At 46.9% G+C, this 19,174-nt stretch overlaps 1 protein-coding gene across 1 annotated transcript; it reads right to left on the bottom strand.

Annotated features, from left to right (window-relative positions):
• Positions 1-7,460: 7,460 nt before the first annotated feature.
• Positions 7,461-16,125, bottom strand: LOC310751234 (arylacetamide deacetylase-like 4). Its single transcript, XM_083590469.1, has 3 exons — positions 15,268-16,125; positions 13,999-14,062; positions 7,461-8,262 (listed from the first exon to the last, which is right to left on the bottom strand). The coding sequence occupies exons 1-3, from the start codon at positions 15,500-15,502 to the stop codon at positions 7,488-7,490; spliced, it is 1,074 nt and encodes a 357-aa protein (XP_083446595.1). The 5' UTR covers positions 15,503-16,125; the 3' UTR covers positions 7,461-7,487.
• Positions 16,126-19,174: the final 3,049 nt, after the last annotated feature.

Raw genomic sequence — 19,174 nt, 5'->3', positions numbered from 1 at the left:
CAATGACTATGCAAAAGCCTTTGACTGTGTCAACCACAGCAAACTATGGCAAGTTCTTAAAGAAATGGGAGTGCCTGATCACCTCATCTGTCTCCTGAGAAATCTCTATGTGGGACAAGAAGCTACAGTTAGAACTGGATATGGAACAACTGATTGGTTCAAAATTGGGAAAGGAGTACGACAAGGCTGTATATGGTCTCCCTGCTTATTTAACTTATATGCAGAATTCATCATGCGAAAGGCTGGGCTGGATGAATCCCTAGCCGGAATTAAGATATGCAGATGATACAACCTTGATGGCAGAAAGTGAGGAGGAATTAAAGAACCTTTTATTGAGGGTGAAAGAGGAGAGCGCAAAATATGGTCTGAAGCTCAACATCAAAAAAACGAAGATCATGGCCACTGGTCCCATCACCTCCTGGCAAATAGAAAGGGAAGAAATGGAGGCAGTGAGAGATTTTACTTTCTTGGGCTCCATGATCACTGCAGATGGCGACAGCAGCCACGAAATTAAGAGACGCCTGCTACTTGGGAGAAAGGCGATGACAAACCTAGACAGCATCTTAAAAAGTAGAGACATCGCCTTGCCAACAAAGGTCCGTATAGTAAAGGCTATGGTTTTCCCAGTAGTGATGTATGGAAGTGAAAGATGGACCATAAAGAAGGCTGATCGCCGAAGAATTGATGCTTTTGAATTATGGTGCTGGAGGAGACTCTTGAGAGTCCCATGGACTGCAAGAAGATCAAACGTATCCATTCTTAAGGAAATCAGCCCTGAGTGCTCACTGGAAGGACAGATCATGAAGCTGAGGCTCCAATACTTTGGCCACCTCATGAGAAGAGAAGACTCCCTGGAAAAGACCCTGATGCTGGGAAAGATGGAGGGCAGAAGGAGAAGGGGACGACAGAGGACGAGATGGTTGGATAGTGTTCTCGAAGCTACCAGCATGAGTTTGACCAAACTGCGGGAGACAGTGGAAGACAGAAGTGTCTGGCGTGCTCTGATCCATGGGGTCACGAAGAGTTGGACATGACTAAACGACTAAACAACAACACAACAACATTTTGTCTTCTAAATAGTGATGGAGTTTTGATACAAGCCCTTCTCCTTCCAAGGCAGCAAGAGGCATTTATTGAAGTTCAAGGACACATTCTAGCCAGAAAACAAAGGAGCCAACGCCAAGGGGCTAAAGGGTGTTTCCCCCACCGGGAAAATATTTGAGGGGGCCTCCCTCCCCCAAAGTTGACAGGCATTGCCATTCAAATGGTGTATATCTTCAAACATTTCTCTGATGAAAATTGGGGTGTCCAATTCAATAATGATAATGATGATGATGATTTTATTATTTATACGCCAGCCATCTGACTGGGATTCCTCAGCCACTCTAGGTGGCTTCCAACATATATAAAAACATAACAAAACATAAGACATTACAAAACTTCCCAAGACATTGCTGGCTTCAGATGTTCTCAGGGAACTGCCATCAGGGCCGGAGGGAGAGAGTGGGCTCCAGAGGGACTCCAGAGAGTGCCCCGGGATGGGGAGAGGCAGCCCATCTTCTGGGGAAGAGAATCAGCGTAGCACCACTGGAGAAGGGGGGCAGATGGGGGAAGCGGCAAGGCGGTTCCATGACTCCTTGCCGGGAACCAGCGGGGTGAGTAGGTGTCCTCCACTGCCCACACCCTCCTTGCGCAGAAGGCTTCCGCGCAGGGAGAGTAGGCGGAGACTAGGCATCAAAGAGCTTCTTTGCTGGAAAAAGTTCAAGAAACGCCCACTGACGGATTATGCCAGCGATTGAGACAGTCATGGGCGAGTGGCTGTCCGGACAGAAAAGGTTCACTCAGGCAACCCAGCCAGGTGTGGCGCCAGTTTACGCACGAGCAACCCCTAGAACCATTACAGCAATCCGTCAGTCACTGACGTTGCTTGTGCGCAGCCCCAGAGAGGCAGCACGATGAGCCAAACAGGGACAGCCGGAGAGATGGAGCAACAAGCCGTGGTGAGAGGTCTGGTTCGAGAGGAACCGAGACCTGGAGGTGCATGTAGCTACCCTGACGGCGCGGCTGGAGGAGAGACGGGCTCAGGATGCACAGGTCAGAACCATCCCCATCGCAAGGAAGGTACCGGGACTGGTACACAAGTTTGGGGGAAAGCCCCAAGACTACAATGCCTTCCGAATGGAAGTTCAGTACGCTTTGGAATTGCAGAAAAATGACTTTGCTGATGACGGGGAGAGGGTGGCTTACATTGTGGGACATCTGCAGGATGGGGCGCGCGAATGGATCAGACCCCTAATGGCGACGCAGAATGATGCCTTGAAGGACCTTAAGAAATTCTTCCAGGGAATGGACGCGATGTTCTCCAGTGAGGTTGAGCAAAAGGTGACGCGGCGGGAACTGATGGGGTGCAAGCAGGGGGGCCAGTCCGTCAGAAACTACTGGTCGCGTTTTGCGATGTTAGTCCACAGGCTCGGGTGGGATCTGGACTCTGAACCGATACAAATGTTGTTTGAGGCGGGTTTATCCCCCGAAGTGAAAGACGAGTTGTCCCGAGAGCCCCGGCCCCGGTCGATGGACGAACTCACAAAGGCTGTGCTTGCGATTGGCGTACGCCAGGAAGCGCGGGCTCAGGAGAAGCGGGAGATAAGAGGGGAATGTTTCCATGACAACCGCATTCCTGAGATGCCGAGGGAGCCTTCCCAGGCAGCGGAGCCGATGGAAATTGATGGCGCGCGCACGAAGTTTCAAACGCTGGTGAATGGCGGAAAAGGGAGGGAAAGGAGTGGAAAACTACCAAGAAGTGTTTCCTCAGTCAACGACCGGGACATTTTGCTGCCCTCAACGAAAAGCCTGGCAAGGGATGGTGGGGGCTGCAGGCCACGATGAGAAGGGGGAGGAAGGGCAGGCGTAGGGAAATGACAACGCCTGGCTGCCAACCAGCAGGGGCAGCAGCCAGGCCAGCGACCAATCGAAGTGCCCCAGCCTGACCCCACCAAGGCAGCTATAGCCATAGAAGTGGTGCTAGAACTCCCGAATGGGCACCCCGTCAAAGTGAAGGGACTGCTAAATTCGGGCAGCTCGTGTAATTTCTTCAGCAGAGACTTCGCTCTGGAGCACCAACTCCACCTGTTACCACTAGATTTTCCCTTGCAGGTGACCACCATCGATGGCAGGGAACTTCTGGGAGGGGAAGTGACACACCAGACACCGCCAATGCGAATGAGGGTCTCCAGGCACACGGAAACCATTGCCTTTCACGTGGCCACGCTGGGAGGACCCCCAAAAATACTGGGAATGAGCTGGCTGGCAATACATGATCCAGTAGTGTCATGGCATCAGCGGTCAGTCACCTTTGGGTCAGCTTACTGCTTAGAACACTGTCTGGGAGGGAAGGAACCAAGAATGACGGTGGCCAGGGTGGCGGGGCTGGCCTTGGAACAAAAAGGGGAGGTGCCACCACAATATGCTGACTTGAAGGAGGTCTTCAGCGAGAGGGAGGCAGATAGACTACCCCCCCACAGGCCCTTTGACTGCCAAATCAACCTACTCCCAGGAGCTCAGTTGCCGGTGGGTAAGCTGTATGCCATGTCCGACCGGGAGATGCAGGAGTTGCGGCAGTTTATTGACAAGAACCTGAAGAGAGGGTTCATAAGGGAATCAAAGGCGGTGGGGGGGGGGGCAGTCCGGTGTTCTTTGTGGACAGAAAGGAGACCAATCAGCCCAGGCTAGTCGTAGATTACCGGGCCCTGAACCTGGTGTCAGAACCCGTGACTTTCCCAATGCCCAGGATTGACGACATTTTAACACGTGTGAGGCAGGGGAAGATTTTTACCAAGCTGGACCTCAGAGGAGCATACAATTTGATTAGGATAAGGGAGGGGGACGAATGGAAAACAACCATGTTCACCCCCCTGGGGGCTTTTGAGTACTTAGTTATGTCATTTGGATTACAATCGGGGTCCACCTGCTTTCAAGCCTTCTTGCACCATGTGTTGGGGCCCCTGCTGTACAAGAATTGCGTAGCCTTCCTGGATGACGTCTTAATCTATTCGGACAATGAGAAGCAACACGTCAGAGACGTCAGGGAGGTGCTACAGAGATTGCAGAAGCATCAGTTGTGGGTCAAGCTGGAAAAATGCCAGTTCCACACCAGGGAGGTCGAGTTTCTGGGGTACAAGTTGTCAGACAAAGGCCTAGCCATGGACCCAGCCAAAGTAAAGGCAGTGCTGGAATGGAAAGCCCCCAAAAACTTCAAGGATGTGAAGATGTTCCTAGGCTTCCGCAACTTCTACAGGAAGTTCATAAAGAACTTCGCTCACTTGACAGCGCCCATAACGGACTGTCTTAGTAGCAAAAAGAAGTTCGCGTGGACAGAGAGTGCACAGCAATCCTTTGAAAGGCTGAAGAAGGCGTTCGCCTCGGAAGAGCAGCTCCTGCACGTGGACCTGGAGAAGTCCATGAGACTGGAGACGGACGCATCCGACCGAGCCATTGGAGCGGTCCTTTTGCAGCCCGGGGCCAAGCAGGACTGGAGGCCGTGTGCCTTTTTCTCAAGGAAGCTGAGCAAGTCAGAGCAAAACTACACAGTGTATGACCGAGAACTGCTTGCGATCTATGCGGCGTTTCGGCAATGGAGACATCTACTGATAGGGGCGCGGCACAAGATCCAGGTCCGAACTGACCACAAGAACTTGGAATACTGGCGGACCGCGCGAGTGCTCAACCAGAGACAGATTCGGTGGGCCCAGGAGTTCGCCAAGTTTTCCTTCGAGATCAGATACGTGCCGGGAGAGGAAAACGTAAGGGCAGATGCTCTCTCCCAGAAACCGGAGTACATGGAAGGAGAGGGACCACTGGAGACCAGACACGTGTTCCCCGAGGACCGGTGTGTGGGGGGGGGAGCGTTGGTTGGGAAACGAGAACTGGCAGGGCTTACTAGAGATGATGCGTTCGCTCAGACGAAAATCAGGGAACTCCGAGACGGAAGGGAAGACAATGGTGGGTTTGAAGAAAAGGAAGGGCTACTGTACTATAAGGGGGCACTGTATGTACCGGGGGAGACCTTGAGGGGGAAGGTACTTAAACAACTCCACGACAACCCGACAGCTGGGCACTTTGGACAGCACAAGACCATGCTGCTTGTCACCAGGCAGTTCTGGTGGCCAAAGGTGAGGGAAGACGTACGAGAATATGTACGAGGGTGCGACCAATGCCAGAGGGCTAAGGGGGAGAGGGCTGCGCCCGCAGGGTTACTGGAACCCTTACCTACACCGGGAAAGCCCTGGGAGGTGGTGTCCATTGATTTTATGACAGATCTGCCCAAGTCAAGGGGGAAGACAGCAGTCATGGCAGTAGTCGATCTACTGACAAAAATGTGCCATTTTATAGCTTGCTCACATGCGACAACGGCAGAGGAGACAGCCAGGCTGTTTGTGGATCACATTTTTAGACTGCATGGGGCTCCCTTGAGGGTAATCTCGGATCGCGGGAAACAATTTACTTCCCGGTTCTGGAGGAAGCTCATGAGCTTGCTACAGGTTGAGGTGAGTTTCTCGACGGTGAGGCACCCAGAGACCAACGAACAAGCAGAAAGAGCGAACAGTATACTCCAACAATACCTACGCTGCTACGTCAGCGAGAGACAGAACGACTGGGTAGAGAAATTAGCTTTGGCATGGTTCTCCTTCCACCAAACACAGAAATTGGAGAGAGCAGGTAAGATAATTCCCTCTGAGTCAAATGAGGTCTGCAAGTTACGAGGGAGCTCTTATTCTGTGTCATTTTCCTCCTTACCCCCATCATCTCCCCATGCTGGCCTGTGGCATTATCTTCCTGTCAGGATCAGCACTAGTGACCTCCCATTTGGATTACTGCAATGGGTTCCACATGAAGGTGACCTTCAAAATGTTCTGGAAACTTTGGTTAGTGCTGACAATAGCTGTGGGGACATAGCTTGGGGCTGTGCAGCAGAACCATATCTCATCAGTCCCTCACCCTCTTTCGTAGATCCCAGTCTGCTTTCATGTGTACACGTCTGGTCGGAAGAGGTACATATAGAAAGATACTTCAGGTATCATGGCCCTAATTTTGAAGGGTAAATATATTCCCACCCTACAGTTTCACTATAATGTTGGTGTAATTAAATGAGTTCATATCATTCACAAGGGTTTAGCTCCATTTAGCTTCTTGCCCAGGAGCTCCTTTCTTATTGCTAAATATCTTCCAAATTCTGTATTGGTCTGAATATAAGCTGCAGCATCCAATAAATGTTGGAAATGTAAAGAAAATGAAGGTACATTCTGCAGCATCCAATAAATGTTGGAAATGTAAAGAAAATGAAGGTACATTCTTTCACCTTTGGTGGACATGCCCAAAGATTAAGGCTTTCTGGGAGATGATCTATAATGAAATGAAAAAGGTATTTAAATATACCTTTCTGAAGAAACGGATTCTGCCAGTCAATTCTGCCAGTCCCATAAAGTCAATCAATTTCGTCTGCCATTCTTCCAGAGTGGGTAGATCTTGCGTCTTCCAATACTTTGCAATGAGTATTCTTGCTGCTGTTGTAGCATACATAAAGAAAGTTCTATCCTTTTTTAACACCAATTGGCCGACTATGCCCAGGAGAAAGGCCTCTGGTTTCTTCAGAAATTGATAATGGATGAAAATATAGAGTTAAAAAATGTTAAGATATAGAGTTAAGATAAATGAAAGAGGGTAAGGATTTGCTGACTTGATTATGTAAATGGGAATACAAAAAGGGGAGGTGTGAGGAGGTCAAAGAAACAAGCAAAGGAGTTTAAAGTTATGAAAAACGGATTTGTTTTTAAATTTTTCTTACTTTTTTTGTCTTTTGTATGTTGTATTTTTTTTTATTTTTTCTTTCATGTATTTTTGTATTCATGCTTTTGTAAAACTTTAATAAATATTTCTTTTAAAAAAAATGAATATAAGCGGCAGTTCCCCCCCCAAATTCCAACCATGAAAGTTAAAGTGCGGCTTAAATTCACGACCTTACAAAAATTTGCTTTTTTACGATATTGCTGCTCAAACAGACATATGGTAAAACAGAACGTTTGTGAGTGCCTGTGGAATTTTAAGGGAGCGACTTATATTCGGGTATTGTCTTTTTCCCCCTCTGTTGAATTTTAAAGGTGTGGCTTATATTCGGACCAATATGGTATTATGGAGCGACAGCTAATCAATGGAATGAGCTAACTTGGTGACCTGGTTGGGTAGCTTTAAAAGAGGATCAGGCCAATTCATGGAGGAGGTTATAGGTACGTTTGCATTATGACAGGTTGTATGGCAATGAATGCTGCTTATGTACTTACAGATGTCATGGTGATTTTAATAAATCCGACTAGGGTAGAATTGTGGACCTGACCTTTTCTTCTTACTTTAAGACTGGGACAATAGGAAAGGGGGATTGTTCCCCCCACAGAAAGGGAAGGCTGCCATTGGAAGACAAAGAAGGTCATTCATTTCTATAAACCTTTTAAGAACTGTATTACACTCTGCAAACATTTCTGTGTGCTCGGGAATTCAAGTGGCCCCCAACCAGCAAAGGCCATTATCCCGTGGAATCCATCTTGAACATGATACCATGTCACTGGCACACCGTGGTCCTCTAACCGCTTCTTGTACAACAGCCCATCATCCCGGAGAACATCATATTCACAGGTTAGAATGAAAGTCTCTGGAAGCTGGCGGATTATGTCATCCTCTGCTAGAAGGGGGGCAAACATTGTCTCAGTACCTCTTTTAACTTGTTCATAAAGTTCTTCTGAAAATGGAGCAGGTTCTACAGGAACATAGCCCCTAGCTTTAAATTCTTCTGGAATGTTATCAGCACTTATCCATTTTTGGTATTTCTTTCTCAAATCAGGAGGGACATGGGCACCTTTTATAAATGGGTCCACGTTCATGTCCTTCCCAGTGAGATATCTTAAACCAAATTTGACAGCTCGTTTCCTGAACAAGGGAGGAACTGATTGGTTTTGCTGATAGGATGGCAAATCAAAGTCCCCTGGTTGTAGGAATGGGTTGACGAGGACCTGAGCTCGCAGTCTTGGGAGGTCCTCTCTGGTCACCAGTTCTTGACAAATAGCTGTTGCAAATGTGCCTCCGCTACTCTCCCCAGCAATGGCAATGCAGTTGGGGTCCACTCCGTATTCCTTTGCATTCTTCAGAAAGTGTATTGTAGCAGTTAAACAGTCCAGCACAGGGACTGGATAGGGATGCTCAGGTGCTAAACGAAATCTAAAGAGAAAACAAGATATCACCCACACTCAACATCATACACTTCACAGAAAAGGACTGTTTTCCTGCATTACATATTGCAAGTGCTGGGAATCTCTTTCACCCCTAGTGCCACATTCCTTTCTGTGCAACCTTCTGGGGGCCACTTGCCAGCTACAGGTGGACCTGAGGCAAAAATGGAAAGCAAATGCAAACTCTCCCTTTGGACAAATAGCTGTTTCATTACAACACACCTTTCTCTACCGTCTAGCTCCTTCCTTCTTGCTTTCCCTTGTCCATTAGCAGGTTTTACTGCAGCTCTCCTGATCTGGTTGGCAGGACTCCTAGCAGTCACTCATACCAATGGGTACTAGTCACAAGCAGGATATGCTACCGCCACTGAGAACACGATGGTCAGATCCAGCAGAGTTCTTACTATGCTCAAAGTAAAAGGGAGATGCGCCCCAAACATAAAAAATCTATATTAAATAAAATAAAATAAAATAAAATGAACACCTATTCTAATTGCTGGAAAAATCATTATATTTAAAACTTTATCTGGCTGAATGGCAGTTAAAGGATTGAAGTTGAATCCCAATAAGACTGAAGTACTGTTTCTGGTCCCCTTCATGGATCACTGCCTTGCCGTGGCGAAGGGGCTTGAATAACTCAGAGAAGCTATGAACTATGCCGAGCAGGGCACCCAAGATGAACAGGTCATAGTGGAGAGTTTTTACCAAACGTGATCCACCTGGAGGAGGAACCGGCAAGCCACTCCAGTATCCCTGCCAAGAAAACTCCATGGACAAAGACAACAGGCATATAAAAGTTATGATGCTGGAAGATGAGCCCCTCAGGTTGGAAGGCGTCCAACATGCTACTGGGTAAGAGCGGAGGACAAGTACAAGTAGATCCAGAGCTGATGAAGCGGCTGGGCTAAAGCCGAAAGGACGCTCAGCTGCGGATATGCCTGGAAGCGAAAGGAAAGTCCAATGCTGTAAAGAAAAATATTGCATAGGAACCTGGAATGTAAGAACCATGAACCTGGGTAAGTTGGATGTGGGCAAAAATGAGATGGCAAGAATAAATATTGACATCCTGGGCATCAGTGAACTAAAATGGACAGGAATGGGCGAATTCAGTTCGGATGACCATCATATCTACTACTGTGGGCAAGAAACCCGCAAAAGAAATGGAGTGGCCCTCATAGTCAACAAAAGAGTGGCGAAAGCTGTACTGGGATGCAATCTCAAAAATGATAGAATGATCTCGATACGAATCCAAGGCAGACCTTTTAACATCACAGTAATCCAAGTTTATGCACCAACTACTGGTGCTGAAGAAACTGAAATTGACCAATTCTATGAAGACTTACAACACCTTATAGAAGTGACACCAAAGAAGGATGTTCTTCTCATTATAGGGGATTGGAATGCTAAAGTAGGGAATCAAGAGATAAAAGGAACAACTGGCAAGTTTGGCCTTGGAGATCAAAACGAAGCAGGGCAAAGGCTAATAGAGTTCTGTCAAGAGAACAAGCTGGTCATCACAAACACGCTTTTCCAACAACACAAGAGACGACTCTACACATGGACATCACCAGATGGGCAGTATCGAAATCAGATTGATTATTCTCTGCAGCCAAAGATGGAGAAGCTCTATACAGTCAGCAAAAACAAGACCTGGAGCTGACTGTGGCTCAGATCATTAGCTTCTTATAGCAAAATTCAAGCTTAAACTGAAGAAAGTAGGAAAAACCACTGGGCCGGTAAGATACAATCTAAATCAAATTCCTTATGAATACACAGTGGAAGTGAGGAACAGGTTTAAGGATTTAGATTTGGTGGACAGAGTGCCTGAAGAACTATGGATGGAGGCTCGCAACATTATACAGGAGGCAGCAACGAAAACCATCCCAATGAAAAGGAAATGCAAGAAAGCAAAGTGGCTGTCCAATGAGGCCTTACAAATAGCGGGGGAGAGAAGGCAAGCAAAATGCAAGCGAGATAGAGAAAGATACAGGAAATTGAATGCAGAGTTCCAAAAAATAGCAAGGAGAGACAAGAAGGCCTTCTTAAACGAGCAATGCAAAGAAATAGAGGAAAACAACAGGATGGGAAGAACCAGAGATCTGTTCAAGAAAATTGGAGATATGAAAGGAACATTTCGTTCAAAGATTACCATAATAAAGGACAAAAGTGGTAAGGACCTAACAGAAGCAGAAGACATCAAGAAGAGGTGGCAAGAATACACAGAGGAATTATACCAGAAAGATATGGATGTCTCGTACGCCCCAGGTAGTGTGGTTGCTGACCTTGAGCCAGACATCCTGGAGAGTGAAGTCAAATGAGCCTTAGAAAGCACTGCAAATAACAAGGCCAGTGGAAGTGATGCAAGAGAACATCCTCGGCCAACCCACATTGCTTTCAATTGAGAAGGAAAAAAAAGCAATTTCGTAATCTGTTAAGAGATTGCAGGCTATCTTGCATTCCTGGTTGCTGTGGTTGTTTTTCACACAGGGTGGAGTATATGTGGAGGTGTGTCCCACATTTCCCCAACCCCTCCTCCAGAGGGAAGAGGTGCATGTGATTTCCATAGCCTCTGAAGGCCAAGCAGGTCACGACAAGCATCCTTCCTTACAAGAGACACTGACTGCTCTTGCAACACATCTTCATTTTTGTGGGGCTTGCCCTCCCACACAAAATACTGTGGCGTCTTTCATCCCTCGTAATTCAGAGAGCACACATTATCAGGGATGGCACATCAATGTCAGCGTTAACATCCTGCCATCAGCAGTATCACTGCCCCTGTCAGGACAGTGTGGTGAGCACAGAGGTTGGCACTGTCCATGCACACAATGGGAGCCAATCCTGCTCTTGCACAGATTTGATTGCTGCACATGCAATTCCACTTTTCATTTCTTTATTTCATTTCTTTATAAAAAGAGGCAGCATCCAGCTTTTCAGTTTTCTCTGTGGACAGCTGGTCAAGCACGGCACAGCTGAGGACTGTGTAACTCTCCTCACTCTTTTTCTTGATGAGGAGAGGGACATCATTGAATAGGAAGGATTAGGTGTTCTCACACTGTAAGACATTTCCAAAGAAATCTCCCTCTTCTGCCAGGGGCAGGGAGGGTCCCTCCCACCAGCCACCAGAAGTAGAAATTAGCAGGACGTTCTTGACTTTTCTGAAAGCCACCTGCTTCAGAAATGGGCACTTTTATTTTTGAGGTGGCAAGAATACACAGAGGAATTATACCAGAAAGATATGGATGGCTCGTACACCCCAGGTAGTGTGGTTGCTGACCTTGAGCCAGACATCCTGGAGAGTGAAGTCAAATGGGCCTTAGAAAGAAATAACAAGGCCAGTGGAAGTGATGGTATTCCAGCTGAACTATTTAAAATTTTAAAAGATGATGCTGTTAAGGTGCTACACTCAATACGCCAGCAAGTTTGGAAAACTCAGAAGTGGCCAGAGGATTGGAGAAGATCAGTCTACATCCCAATCCCAAAGAAGGGCAGTGCCAAAGAATGCTCCAACTACCGCACAATTGCACTCATTTCACACGCTAGTAAGGTTATGCTTAAAATTCTACAAGGAAGGCTCAAGCAGTATGTGGACCAAGAACTCCCAGAAGTGCAAGCTGGATTTAGAAGAGGCAGAGGAACCAGAGACCAAATTGCAAACATGCGCTGGATTATGGAGAAAGCTAGAGAGTTCCAGAAAGACATCTACTTCTGCTTCAATGACTATGCAAAGGCTTTGACTATTTCAACCACAGCAAACTATGGCAAGTTCTTAAAGGAATGGGAGTGCCTGATCACCTCATCTGTCTCCTGAGAAATCTCTATGTGGGACAAGAAGCTACAGTTAGAACTGGATATGGAACAACTGATTGGTTCAAAATTGGGAAAGGAGTACGACAAGGCTGTATATGGTCTCCCTGCTTATTTAACTTATATGCAGAATTCATCATGCAAAAGGCTGGGCTGGATGAATCCCTAGCCGGAATTAAGATTGCCGGAAGAAATATCAACAACCTCAGATATGCAGATGACACAACCTTGATGGCAGAAAGTGAGGAGGAATTAAAGAACCTTTTATTGAGGGTGAAAGAGGAGAGCGCAAAATATGGTCTGAAGCTCAACATCAAAAAAAACGAAGATCATGGCCACTGGTCCCATCACCTCCTGGCAAATAGAAGGAGAAGAAATGGAGGCAGTGAGAGATTTTACTTTCTTGGGCTCCATTATCACTGCAGATGGCGACAGCAGCCACGAAATTAAGAGACGCCTGCTACTTGGGCAAACCTAGACAGGATCTTAAAATGTAGAGACATCACCTTGCCAACAAAGGTCCGTATAGTAAAAGCTATGGTTTTCCCAGTAGTGATGTATGGAAGTGAGAGCTGGACCATAAAGAAGGCTGATCGCCGAAGAATTGATGCTTTTGAATTATGGTGCTGGAGGAGACTCTTGAGAGTCCCATGGACTGCAAGAAGATCAAACCAATCCATTCTTAAGGAAATCAGCCCTGAGTGCTCACTGGAAGGACAGATCGTGAAGCTGAGGCTCCAATACTTTGGCCACCTCATGAGAAGAGAAGACTCCCTGGAAAAGACCCTGATGTTGGGAAAGATGGAGGGCACAAGGAGAAGGGGACGACAGAGGACGAGATGGTTGGATAGTGTTCTCGAAGCTACCAGCGTGAGTTTGACCAAACTGCGGGAGGCAGTGGAAGACAGAAGTGCCTGGAGTGCTCTGGTCCATGGGGTCACGAAGAGTCGGACACGACTAAACGACTAAACAACAACTGTTTCTGGTGAACGGAGGTAGGGGGAGGTGTGCGGGAAACTGAATGGGGAAACTGTGCACCTAAAGAGCACAGGTCCCAAGTTATGGGGGGGGGGGGAGTTGATAGCAGGAAGACGCCTTACTTGTTTTCTATCCAATGACCTATGACCTTTCTTGACGCATGTAAAGGGGAAGTTTTATGACTCTTTGTGTGCTGTGTTACTATATAAGCTTTCGATCTGATGTGCCTCGGACAGACCTTCTTAACGGGCACATTGAATTGAGCTCTGTCCTATTGCAATAGATAAATAAAAACACCAGGTGCCTAACCAATATGCTGGACCTGAAAATAGTTTTCTGTGATTTAAAAGGTGGTTTCTCACCTGGGTAACGAACAAGGTGGTGTTGAAGTGAATTCTTACCGCAGATTCCAGTAGGTTTCCGAGCACAATTCAAAATGTTGGTGCTAACCTTTAAAGCCCTTAACAGCTATGACCCTGTATACCTGAAGGAGCATTTCCATCCCCATCGTCCAACCCAGCTCCGAGGGTCTTCTTGTGGTTCCCTCATTGTGAAAGGTGAGGTAACAGGGAACCAGGCAGAGGGCCTTTTTGGTAGTTGCACCCGCCCTGTGGAATGCCCCCCCCAGCAGATTTCAAGGAGTTAAACATCTATGTGATTTTTAAAAGACATCTGAAGACAGCCCTGTCTAGGGAAGCTTTTAGTGTTTGGTGTATTGTGTTTTACTATTTTTTTCATTGGGTGCCACGCAGAGTGGCTGGGGCAACCCAGTCAGATCGGCATCATAAAAAGAATTATTGTTATTATTATTATTATTATTATTATTATTATTATTATTATCCAGCAGCAGCAGCAGCAGCATCATTCCTCTGGGCACAGGAAAGGTTGGTAGCTGAGAGGTATTACGCATTGTTTCGGATACCAAGAGTGTGAAACTACTTACCCGACATTCACAACCACTGAATCACTTTCGTGGACAATGGAACAGCAGACGTTTTCACAGGCTCCTGGAAGAAAACACAAGCCCCACAAGCCCTCCATTACAATTTCCCCTGCTCATTCACACTGAAATCATTGTGAGTTGAGACAGGGTTAGTCCTCCTAAAAGTAAATCTGTTGAAATCAAGAGATATAGCTAATTTAGATGAGCTTATTTATTTATTTTTATGTCATAAATTGTATACTGTATGCCACTTGACTGTAGAAAACAACAACTTTTAATGAAGTTCCTCTGGGAAAAACTCAGTTGCACTGAACTCTTTTTAAATGGGGCATCACTAGCTAAAAACCATTCTGTGGTTTTACCCTCTCCTGATCTGTAACAGAGATCAAGCAGTGTCAGTGGGTAAAAAACAAAAACAAACTTCCACCCACATTTCTTGGCTTCTTTCCAGTTATTTCTGATCACCTCTTAAAGCCCTTTCATAGAAGTCCCTTGGTACATGAAGCAGAAACACCTTCTTTGACATTTTTAGGATTTTTCAGCCCAGTATACCTGAAGGAGCGTCTCCACCCCCATCGTTCTGCCCGGACGCTGAGGTCCAGCACCGAGGGCCTTCTCGCGGTTCCCTCATTTCGAGAAGCAAAGCTACAGGGAACCAGGCAGAGGGCCTTCTCGGTAGTGGCACCCGCCCTGTGGAACGCCCTCCCATCAGATGTCAAAGCGATAAACAACTACCTGACATTCAGAAGACATCTTAAGGCAGCCCTGTTCAGGGAAGTTTTTAATGTGTGATATTTTAGTGTATTTTTGGTTTTTATGGAAGCCGCCCAGAGTGGCTGGGGAAATGCAGCCAGATGGGCGGGGTACAAATAAATAATAATAATAATAATAATAATAATAATAATAATAATAATAATAATAATTTTCATTGACTGTGACACTAGGAATTTTAATTTTAATTTATATATTTCTACTTATTTATTGAATTTATCTACACCCTACACCCGGAGGTCTCAGGGCGGTTCACAGAATTTCAGGGCCGTTCACAGAATTACTACAGAACTGGACGGCTTTATAACAGGGGGCCTCAGACCCGTTTTCTTGCCTCATGGTTCCATCTTGCATTAAACTTAAACTACCTACGGGGGCAGTAGAAACCACCCGAAGCCCTCCATAGCAAACATTTCAGGACTTTTATACTAATGTGCCAGCCCAAATTCTCCTCAAACAATATAGTGAACCATTTTGAGACTCTTTCAAAGAACTTACGGATGCTTCCAAGGAGTCCAGCGCCTCCATGAAGATAGATGATTCCTCTCCTGTTCCCAGCAGCTGGTGTCTTGGGCCAGTACACCCTCACTGGCACCCCATCAAAAACCAGGTCCTTTCTGATCAAGTTTAAGTCCTTCCTTGTTGGCATGGCATCGTACGCAGCCCTGCAGATGACATATCTATGGCAAATGCCCAGTTTTTCCAGAAACGCTCCCTGTTTAAACCAAAACATTCAGCATTTATGATCAGCCTTAGATAGTTTTGCATTCAAAAAACATATTTTGCATATATGCACTGCCTGTGGAACGAACCTCTCATATGTGGGGCAACTACATTGTACAGTGGTACCTTACTTTACAACCAAATCCATTCTGAAGGTCCGTTTGTAAACCAAAACAGGTTGTAATTCAAGGCGTGCTTTCACCACAGGGGCCTCCCCGAAAAAAAAATTTCATAATCCCAAAAAATGGATTGTAATCCAAAAAAAGGTTGCAAACCGGGACATGCACTTCCAGGTTTGACTTGTTTGTAATCCAAAATGTATGCAAACCAATATGTATGCAAAGCAAGGTACCACTGTATATCCTTTCATTCACCACTCACCTCTTGGAGTTTGGGCTGGCATGAAGCGCCTCCCCCCATAAGAATGTAAAAAGAGCCTGTTGGTCCCGGCCAATGGCCCATCTAGTCCAGCAGATTATTCTCACAGTGCCTGTGGGAAACCTTCCAGCAGGATCTGAGCACAGGAGCCCTCTCCCCTTCCCCTATCTGGTGTACAGAAGCTTTGCTGCCTTGAGCTGTAGAGGCAGAGCATAGCCATGCTGGCTAGCAGCCATCTATAGCCTTCTCCTTTGTGAATTTGGCAGCCATCACTGCCCCCTGTGAAAGAGACTTCCATAGTTTGAATATGTCCGTTGTGAAGAAGTCATTTCTTATATCTTTCCTGAATCTTCCAACATTTAGTTCTAGTGTCATGAGACAGGGAGAAACATTTTTCTCTATCCACTTTCTCCATGACATGCACAAATTCTATAGACTGCTATCATGTCACCTGCAGCTTGCCTTTTCTCTAAACTAAAAACTCCCAAACACTGCAGTCTTTTTTAATGGGGGGGGGGGAAGTATCACCCCAATGCCTTGATTGTGATATATGTAGAACAAACTTACCAGTTCAAGCAAATATCCGAATGCAAAAGAAAAAATATGTAATTTTCTGCTGTGGGTGATTCCTGGAGGAATGTGGGTCCTTGTAAAATAATAATAAACTCCCCGTGCAAACAGCAAGGAGTGAATGAAAATGATCATATATAATATCAGCATCCACAGAGTTCCACCAAACGCCATTTCCCTTCAGCTCAGAAGCACAGAGGTAGGCACCTTCCCTTTGACCGATGCCAAGTGGCTTTTGTACAAGTCTCCAGCTTATGCAAGAGAACATCCTCAGCCAAGAAGAGGTGCATAGGATTTCAATACTCTGAAGGCCAATCAGATCAGGGCATGCATCCTTCTTTTATCTAAAATATTTTCCCTGCAACATGCCTTCACAAATTGTTCTTCACAAATTGTTCTCATTAAAACATTCTTCAACGCATCTTCACAAAGCGTTCTCATACTTCGGCCTCTTTCATCCCTCATGATTCAGAGAGCCCAGGTTCTCATGGATGACACATTCATGCCAGTGTTGATTTCCTGCCAACAGCAGTATCACTGCCCTTGCCAGGACATTGTGGTGACAAAAGAGGTAATTATTATTATTATTATTATTATTATTATTATTATTATTATTTATACCCCAGCCACTCTGGGGGGCTTCCAACATAGTATTAAAATACAGTGGTCTGTTAAACATTAAAACCTTCCCTAAACAGGGCTGCCTCCAGATGTCTTGTAAGTCTGGTAGTTGTTATTCTCTTTGACATCTGGTGGGAGGGTTTCCACAGGGCGGGTACCACTACTGAGAAGACCTTCTGCCTGGTTCCCTGTAACTTGGCTTCTCGCAGTGAGGGTATTGCCAGAAGGCCCTTGGTGCTGGACCTCAGCAGAACGATGGGGGTGGAAACAAGATGAATGATTACAACTTAAAAACAAAAATGAAATACAACATTAAAATAATGGAATATTAAAATATTAAAATGTAGCCTCATCGCAGGAGGAGAAGGAAAAGAAAAAAGAAAGAGAGGGAGGGAGGGAATCAAATTGGCTCCAAGCCAAAGGCCAGGCAGAACAACTCTGTCTTACAGGCCCTGCGGAAAGAAATCAGATCCTGCAGGGCCCTGGTCTCATGAGGCAGGGCGTTCCACCAGGCCGGAGCCAGAGTTGAAAAGGCCCTGACTCTGGTTGAGGCCAATCTAACTTCCTTAGGGCCTGGGACCACTAGAGTGTTGTTATTTATGGACCTTGAGGCTCTCCGTGGGGCATACCGGGAGAGGCGGTCCCGTAGGTACGAGGGTCCTAGGCCGTGAAGGGCATTAAAGGTCAAAAGCAGCACCTTAAATCTGACCCTGTACTCCACCGGGAGCCAGTGCAGTTTGAAAAGCACTGGGTGAATATGCTCCCATGGCAGAGACCCCGTGAGGAGCCTCGCTGCAGCATTCTGCACCCTCTGGAGTTTCTGGGACAGCTTCAAGGGCAGCCCCGCGTAGAGCGAATTACAGTAGTCAAGCCTGGAGATGACCGTCGCATGGATCACTGTGGCCAGGTCGGGGCGGGAAAGGTAAGGGACCAACTGCTTGATGCGGCGAAGGTGGAAAAATGTCGCCTTGGCTGTTGCTGTAACTTGCGCCTCCATGGAAAGGGAGGCGTCAAGGATTACACCCAAACTCTTAACGGAAGGCAATGGCACTACTTGGGCCCCCGCAAGAGAAGGGAGTTGGTCCCTCATCCCCATGCCATCCCGACCTAGCCATAGGACCTCTGTCTTCGAAGGATTTAGTTTCAATCGGCTCCCACGAAACCATCCAGCCACAGCTTCCAAGCATCTGGTCAGTGTGTTCGGGGCCGAGTCGGTGTGGCCATCCATCAGCAGATAGAGCTGAGTGTCATCAGCATATTGGTGACAGCCCAGCCCAAAGCTCCGGATAATCTGGGCAAGGGGGCGCATAAAGATGTTAAAAAGCACCGGGGAGAGAATTGCGCCCTGCGGCACTCCACACACCAAGGAGTGGCGCGACGACATTTCCCTCCCTAGTGCCACCCTCTGTCCCCGATCAGAGATAAAAGAGCACAACCAGTTACGGGCTATGCCCTGTATCCCCACGTCTGCGAAGCGATACAGTCCACGGGCAGATGGAGCTGGTAAACAGCTGCCCTGGACACAGAATTGACCTTCACCTCCATGGACAGCTGTGAGTCCAAAATGACTCCCAGGCTGCACACCTGGTCCTTCAGGGGCACAATTACCCCATTCAGGACCAGGGCATCCTCCACACCTGCCCGCCTCCTGTCCCCCAAAAACAGTACTTCTGTCTTGTCAGGATTCAGCCTCAATCTGTTAGCTGCCATCCATCCTCCAACCGCTTCCAGACACTCACACAGGACCTTCACCACCTTCACTGGTTCTGATTTAAAAGAGAGGTAGAGCTGGATATCATCCGCATATTGATGAACACCCAACCCAAACCCCCTGATGATCTCTCCCAGCGGCTGCATGTAGATGTTGAAAAGCATGGGGGAGAGGACAGAACCCTAAGGCACCCCACAAGTGAGACCCCAGGGGTCTGAACACTCATCCGCCACCACCACTTTCTGAACACGGCCCAGGAGGAAGGAGCAGAACCACCGTATAACAGTGCCCCCAGCTACCAGCCCCTCTAGACTGTCCAGAAAGATGTTATGGTCGATGGTATCAAAAGCCGCTGAAAGATCCAGCAGAACTAGGAAACAGCTCTCACCTTTCTTCCTAGCC

The sequence above is a fragment of the Podarcis filfolensis genome (genome assembly GCF_964270895.1).
Source record: "Podarcis filfolensis genome assembly, chromosome: 16".
NCBI classification, from domain to species: Eukaryota; Metazoa; Chordata; class Lepidosauria; order Squamata; family Lacertidae; genus Podarcis; species Podarcis filfolensis.
The sequence above is the reverse complement of the archived record's forward strand: the minus strand, read 5'-3'. Positions and strand labels throughout refer to the sequence as shown.

Excerpts from the sequence above, each read along its gene's own strand:
- LOC310751234 (XM_083590469.1), bottom strand. The coding sequence starts at position 15,502 with ATGTTTTGGTTTAAACAGGGAGCGTTTCTGGAAAAACTGGGCATTTGC. Across the intron at positions 14,063-15,267 it reads TGGACTCCTTGGAAGCATCC|GAGCCTGTGAAAACGTCTGC; the intron begins GTAAGTTCTTTG and ends GTTTTCTTCCAG. Across the intron at positions 8,263-13,998 it reads TCAGTGGTTGTGAATGTCGG|ATTTCGTTTAGCACCTGAGC; the intron begins GTAAGTAGTTTC and ends TTTTCTCTTTAG.